Here is a 7,908-nt window from a genome sequence, read left to right on the forward strand (position 1 = left end):
TGAAGTGTATGAAATATATATGTATAAATTAAACAGCTTAATGTCATTACGAAGGTCAGTTTTGCTTGATTCCCGACAACATTTTCATGTGTTTTCTACTCAACTTCAAGACTGAAACGGTTTCTTCACACGAGTAACTCCCTCCCTCCCCAGAACCACCATGTAAAACCAGAGGATCTCCTCACTGAGCCACACAATTACAATTACTGTGATAAGTCGAGACAGAACAGTGACATACCCATCCACACTGTTGAAATCTTAGTCACGTTGAAAGAATTTTCACGATGCGAAACACTCCAAGCAGCTTTAAGGACAGCAATTGGCGGAAAGATGGTCTTTAGTCGTGCGGGAGACAGGGACACTGACACAATGCTCTGACGTTTCTGCCACGAGAGGAAAGATGGACGGAAGATGGACGATGGGGGACAAACCGAGCAGTCAAAACACCACGGGTTCCCCGGCCCTGACTGGTAGGGTAGTACGGGGGATGAGGGGCAGACAAATTCTTACTTGCCTGGGTCACAGCAAGGAGCTTTTATCATGATTAGAAAGCTCCTTGGTCACATCGCAGTGGCGATTTTTCCCCCCAAATGCTTGCTGTTGAAAGCAGCGTGAAGTCATTCAAGTGTTGCTACAAAACAGTGTTATGTTCTCTGGGCTAAAATAGTTTGTGAGAAACGGATACCTTTCAAACTGTTTTAGTGGAAGCAAACAGACAAAATCCACAGTCTTGTAAGATGCGGTAATACCCCAATGGAAGATCGGCCATATTTAAGATCGACAGAGGTTCGCGCGAATTTTTCACCTGAAAACCGTCTCTGCGACATATAAGCCATACTTTGTACCTTGTGCAATAAAGTTATAATTATAAGCGAGGCTCGGGCGATGGCCGCAGAATCGTCTGATCGATTTTCGCCAAATGTGACAGGGGCATAAGGAGATGGGCCTGAGAGGTCATTGATCTTCACCTTGTGGCGATAATAAAGCACTGACAGCTTGCTTCTTGGCATTTGTGCCACATGGTAGAAGTTAGATTAGTGTGTGGTTTAGATTAGGACTCCGGTTTTTCGCACGAGTATAGATTTGGACAGGTCCCTGTCTAATCTTGCACGTCCGGGAGACGTGTCCATCACTAATCTCACGCCTGGCACAGGTAAAGCAGTAAATTCTTGCTTTTACATTCCACCCATGACCTGCCATCGCGGCAAGCACGTTTGCTATGGAGGAGCTGAAACTTGGACGGCCGCTGACTCGTTAATCTTCAGATCTGACGAGTATTTATAAAACACTCGCCGAACACTCGTGACCGATGTGCCCACTGTGATTTAAGGCGTTTGAGTTCAGTTTCGCGACAAACAGCTCTTAACAACATTCCTCAGCTATCTACTTTGGGTCGTCGTCCGTCACTCAAACCATTTCAGAAGAAAATCGGATGTAGTCGAATGTTTACTCACATCATGCAGTCGAGGTTGACACATTCTCCCATCCCATTGCAGACTGTTTGAACAAAGTTGTATAAAATCTCTCTAAGAAACTGCTTGGTTGGTTGATTGATTAATTTTCTATTCAACACTGTAATCAATATTGATGTCTACCATTCGACACTGCATCTTGCCTATTGAAGTTGAACCCCAATAGATGCGTGGTTCTGGCTTATTTCTGCGCATATTGGCTCCATTATTGTGCGTAAGTTAGTGGAACCGTACCTGCCAGAACCAATCATGTATTTGGGGAGTATTGCATTCAGGGGTTGCTAGTAGTACAATGCAGAAGCACTTGATATGATCGATTGGCGGACTGTTTGACCAGTTGTTGGTAAGCAGATTACTATTATTGCGTGTACCCACCGCTGCATAGAGGTCTCCCTTGCTGTTCATGCCCAGGTACCTGCCGCTGAACACCGCCTTGATGCTCACCACGCTGCCCAGACCGGCGGGCCGGATCTCCATGATACCTGCAGGGTGCGAAAGGGAACGTTATAGCCTGATTAAATCTCGCTTATAGCAGCTCGCCCATCATGAGCCGGTGGGGAGGGCCAGTTACAGCCCTGGACAGCAGAGTTTGTGTTATACAGACTAGGGACGTTACAACCACCGTGAAACCATATAACTAACAGTTAAAGGACAGACCCACATCGTGCCACTCCCACCTAGCCTGAGCATCAGTCTTGTTAGTTTAACAGGGTCCCCATTACTCTCCCTTCACATGTTAGACCATGTTAGTGAGGGGGAAGTGTGGGAGGCCCGGTAAACTAACCAGGCTGATACTCGGGCTAACTCCCACCTGATCATCAAAGCAAAAATGTGTTCTTAAGATGGGTCAGGGTCAAGGGTCAATTTCAAAGTTTCCCCCTGCATCAATATATTACATAAACGGCGCAATCTGAAATCCTTGAGATTTTCCCCACCGAGATCTACTTGGAGATTATAGGTAAATAAGGTAACAGGCTGATAAATAAGTAACTTTATGATTTATCGCAAGTTCATGCCTGAGGGATACTTGAAAACAGCTTACTTACTTACGTAGTTGAAAACAAAGCAATATGACAACATATATATATATATATATAAGTAGAAAATAATTAGCATATTTGAAGGCTTTTGACATCTTTTTGCATGCAATGGGAGATAAATTGTCAAATGTTTGGGTAGATAAACCGTCTGGATGTTATAACTTATATACCAGCACGGCGGAAGGCCAGCCCAGGGTCGTGGGCTGTGTGTTTAGCTAGCAGATTAACGACAAACCAGAAACGGCCCAACTAAGCTAACAATTACGAGCGAAAGGAATTTACTGGTATTAGAATGAAACGGGGGGATTTAAAGATTACTGACTTTTGACCCCACAGGTAGCCGCAGAGATAGCGGGCCGGACAATGGATCAACCACTACTGCAGTTACACTTTAGCTAACAAGGAGACAACAATTGAACAATAGCGCCAAGACGATTGCATTGCTTTGGTCAGCAAACAACACAACTCGTGGACAATGGCAATCTGTATGTATCGTCTGGTAAATCAACGATTGTATTACATTCTAGTTCCAGCCATGCCAGCTCTGTGCTACAGTTTTTCTTTCCCACAGTACGACGAGCTGCTGAGGGCTTGCCAATATCTACATCCGACCCACAGAGCAAGAGTTCCTCCATGAAATGAGTTTCAGACGTCTATTTAGTTCCGCCAGTCAGGCTGAGGAACTCTTGCCAACATTGTCACAGTCGATTCTAACAATCACATCCCCCTCCGGCTTTCTTTTGGGCAGCGAACAGAGAAAAAAAGATAACATTGAACATTAGAAAGCCGCACACCGTAAGTCTTCTATTGCCGAAAACGGAATGAATCTATATTGGATTGACACGGATTTTTCTCTACCCAACCTAATCAAAAGGTGTTTCCCGGCTGCCCACTGCCAGCGAAATATTTGCCATAGTTGTCAAAATTCTGCACATATGGTACCCAGAACCGGGCCGATCATGTCAGACCTCTCCGTCTGACTCTTATCAGTGCGAGAACAAAAGCTCGTGACTGCCTCTTGTAATCTTGGCTACGGCTTATGGAGAACTTTCTCGTGGGAGGTGACAAGAAATGCCAGCTAATCATGTATATTGGCTGGATTGAATACTTGGAAAGACCATCAAAGTCGCATTAGCGGCTCGTTAATTTTTCGTTAATGGGTGTGTGGACCTGCAGAGGTCGTAAATCCTAACCCTAACAAGCGCTAATTATTCCGATTCTGACACTAAAGTCTGCGTTTGTGGGGAGAGGTCACCAGAGGCAACCCTAACTAGCGCCACTCAAGGCTCGCTGTAAGAAGACACGGGCATCGTTCTGGGAGGTCAAGTGGCCTAGGAGTTTAATTATTAGCCTGAAAAATCCATAAGGTTTGTGTTTGGGGCTTGTTGTGGGTAATTCAGTCTCCGAGATGGTATTTTGGCCGGGCGGCTCTGGGGTCTGATCAATCATGCAGCGCCCTGTGGAGGACCACTCGGGAAACCAGCAGGACGCTGGCATCCTCCTCTCTCAACCTCATCAACACCGATTTTCCGCTGGGCGAGGAGAGACTGTCCGTGTCTGTCAACTGTCGTGTCCTCGTGACAACCAGGGGAGCGAGCCCGCCGAGACACGCAGGGGTCGTCTGCAAGCCTGTCACGTCACTTGTCAAGAGTTCTCGTCCACATTGTCGATCTCCCCCTCCCGATCTGCGTAACGTTGCCAAACATCACTTCTTTGTGATGGTTCCTGGTCCCTTTGCCAGGTGATTTGATACGGGGAAGACGCCTGAGCAGAAAGGTGACCAAATCAAAAGCACGTGGCGATCTTCCTCCGTTTGGAGTGTTTTCAAAACAATTCCAGCCTTCAGAATCCTTTGGTCTGAAATAGGGCCTTTGTAGAACAGCTATTCTCGCTAAGTGTTTTCTGAAAACATGCGCACGCTCCACGGCAAGTCGACACCATTCTTCTCTGCAGGTAAAACAGTTCACGGGTTGCCAGTGTTTGGTTCGGCTCTTTACACGGCTACACCACCATGAATACAACAGGTCCCACCTAGCTTGAAATCAGAACCGTCAGCCTGTTGATGTATGTGCACAATGGTTAACTTTAGGAGACTTTGGTTCTCAGACTTCTTTTGGGACCCCTGCCAAGCATTAATAGGATATAGAAGCAAGGAACGTTGGGTTAGGAGCTTTCAGCCTACTCTCCAAGCAGAGGTTAGGCTCCGGCTGTTTTTTAACGTTTTTTTAGTCGTTTTTATCGGGCTTTCTATTTTGTCATTTTTCTTGAAGTACGCCAGCCAAATTTTGACACAGCAAGATAAAATAAAAAATAGAAAGCCCGATAAAAACGCCTAAAATGACGTTAAAAAACAGCCGGAGCTGCTTGGAGAGTACTTTCAGCCTACGAGTACGATCACAAACCGTACAGACGTACGATCTTTGTGTTGGAATCATTCACTAAATATAATTAAATGGAGTCTCATTCATTTTCCCTGCATTTCTCTGAATAGAATTAAGTAAGCTTTCAGGTTGTGGTCGGACCATAAATCGCAACACATGTCGCTGAAGAATTTTATGGCGTAGCAAATCTTCTCGCCCTTCTTGTCTACTAACAGAACTTCGGCATGCCTACAGCGGTATACGAGAACATGTAAAGCCCTGGTATAGCGGAAGGACGATGGCAGGTCTCGCTACCTGACACTGAGCAAAAACGGAAATTGTGATAACCTTGTGACGGACAGCTTCATTAGCGAACTGGCGGGCAGTCAGTAACGGCGGACGGAAGGACCAGGCTCGGCGGGGCGAGGACCGTTCGGCCACCGCCGCGACGGAAGGACCAACATCCGACCCATCTCCTCCGTCACAACCTATTAACCTGGGACCTTGATAGGAGGATGTAAAGGCTGGGAGCGAGTCAAGTGCTTGAGTGGACACGGCACAAAACAAGTCCTGTTCGCCGCGTGTCCCTCTCGATGGTCGGTGGATTTGTGAAACGCACGGTGGTCCGCCAGCCACCCGACCGGGGAGGGTGATGAAAGTGCAGAAAGGACCCGTAATGGACGACTTGTTGACAGACATTTTCTGGGTTTTACCACAAGATGCTGTATGAAGGGGACCAATCGCGCGCTGCACCTTGGGACAAAGAGCTCCAAAAGGCGGGCTGACAGGTACAATACGCCCTGAATAGCCAGGAGAGATTTTTGTTGGCAGGTTTAGAAAGGGGTGCGTGGAGCCGCATTGTCTTCTTGTCAGGCAGATTGAATAAGCCTTTGCGCTAGGTTTGTAGAGATATGGTCACCTGGAACTCTCCTGTGGAAGGAAAAACACCACCCCAAACGGAAAAACACCTCACCTCAACGGGCGCCGAAAACACGGCCATAAATTTACCTCCCCGAGAGGAACTAAAAATAATTACCTTTAAATTACCCCCATCGTGCCCCCAAATCATACGGAGGCGTTGCGGGTGAACGCAATCGGCACACTCCGCGGAGTTTGCGAACCCAGAGCGATCTGTACGGTACACAGCCGGTGTTTAGTTTGAACCTGTTTTATCAGGAGGTTGATCTTGTCCTTCTACAGAATCTTCAAAGACCTGAAAGGTGTCGGTGTCGGCACCGTGTCCTGGCTACACAGATTCACAGATGGTACTGATTCACATTCTTCCACCCCTTCTACTCTGATAACCATTTAGCATAACCTTTCCCCCGAGTTACCTCTGTAGGCAGACCCGAGATACAGGACATACAAGCCGGGCTCCTAACTCCGTGAATGAAATATTTTACGATAACGCGGTGCTTAAGTTACAAAACTCGAGGAAGTTAGTTTAAGACAGGGATAGAAATATTTTGGCAAGATATGGCACGTGTGGTGTCATTTAAGTACAAGTTATATTTGATATCCTCAAACAATGGGGAACAGCTATGAGAAATAGCCTGGACAGCAACTGCAGTGGCGACGATCCTTATTTGACAAATATGGTAAAGGCCCATTTAGGCATACATTTGGTGACATGAAGTAAACGCTGATATTTATCACATATTGACAGTAAGGGGCACTCGAGCTGCTGTGTTAGCAATTTCTGTTAGCCAAGCGAGTTGTTTGGAAGAGCAGGTAGGGCTGCGACCGGCTGTGCGAACTTTGAAGAGGAGGGAGGAAACGGGCACTCACCCCACGGGCTGGCGTCCTGGCGGGTCCCGTTGATGGCTCCGTCAGGGAAAACTTGCAGGTGATAACCCGTCCTGCAGTACAACTGCACCACGCGAACCATCTGCCACCGTCGGGACAGGTTCTCCCAAAAGGCGAAGTTGTTCTCGGAGTCTCTCGGCCAGCGCTCCAAGTCGGCCTCCGTCCACAGGTTGTTCCCGGCTTCATCCTGGCGACGCCCCGACCAGGCCGACGGCAAGCAGGCCGCCGCCGCCACGAGTAGAACAAGGCGAAAATCCATGTCGGCGCGCGTACGTGTGTCACATGGATGCCACTAGGCTGGGTCTGGAGGGAGATCTCAGTCAGTCGGAAGCTGGTCTTCCCGTAGTGCTGCTGCGGTTGTAGCTAGTGGCACTGTGACGCGGGAGGTGTTTGCATTATGCTTATAAGCACATTGACAGGCGTTGGGCGTGACCCGGGTTACGTCGTTCACCAGAAATCGGAACCGCTTCCGGTGTCACCACCTCTCGTCGCAGATGCCTCCCATTAGTTTTAGGCACAGGTACAAAGGTGGCCTTCGGGGCTTGGCGGGAAAGGCGTCTGACTTGTGGTCTAACACGAACTTTTACACGGTACTGTGTGGTAGTTCCTCCACATATGGAACCATTTGCTGACACCGATGACTTGTGTGTTGCACGTTCTGCCGTGTTTGCCCCACTCCTGCCCACACTCAAGATGTGCCACCAGCTTACAGCTAAACAATCCACGTCCCGAACACACCAGGATGTATTGTTTCGAGTGAACCGAGGACTAATCCGCGCCCTCTCTGTTGCCCTGCCGCATGTAAACATAGATGGATTGAAACGAAAATTAAGAGACACTTCAAACACAAGTCAGTCGAACAGATTGCTGTGTCTCACAGCCAGCCCCGTGCCGTAGACCTGTTGTTTGTTGGTGCAGCTGCCCGAGGAAAAAGTTCGGCCTGCACGATCGGAGCCTTCCGACTCGGAGCGAAGGTTACCGGTATCACAGACAGCCGCATCGCTCCGAGTCACAGACAAGCAGTAACTCCGGCAAGTGTTCTGCAGATGCCATGAAGGGAGATAAGAAAGTGCGTGTGCCACGGGCCTATCAGAATAACATCGCCAGATTAAAAGAACATGATGGTTTTCTCGCTTCTTGGTACTTTTCCCTTTCGTTTCTTCAAGTGCCTGTGTGTCTCAAAGCTAGGCCTTCCCCTGGTATATCTAACCATGCTCATGAGGAAGGAGA

General features: G+C 48.0%; 1 protein-coding gene across 1 annotated transcript in view; it reads right to left on the minus strand.

Moving 5' to 3' along the window:
- LOC118414951 (fibroblast growth factor 16-like) overlaps positions 1–7,789 on the minus strand; it is a 14,985-nt gene extending 7,196 nt beyond the window's left edge. Inside the window, exons 1-2 of the mRNA XM_035819299.1 lie at positions 6,661–7,789; positions 1,848–1,954 (exon numbers count right to left, since the gene is read on the minus strand). Of these exons, the coding sequence (XP_035675192.1) occupies positions 1,848–1,954; positions 6,661–6,937 (384 nt within the window). The 5' untranslated portion in view covers positions 6,938–7,789. The remainder of the gene's footprint in view (positions 1–1,847; positions 1,955–6,660) is intronic.
- Positions 7,790–7,908: the final 119 nt, after the last annotated feature.

Source organism: Branchiostoma floridae, chromosome 1, assembly GCF_000003815.2.
Source record: "Branchiostoma floridae strain S238N-H82 chromosome 1, Bfl_VNyyK, whole genome shotgun sequence".
In the NCBI taxonomy this organism is placed as follows: domain Eukaryota; kingdom Metazoa; phylum Chordata; class Leptocardii; order Amphioxiformes; family Branchiostomatidae; genus Branchiostoma; species Branchiostoma floridae.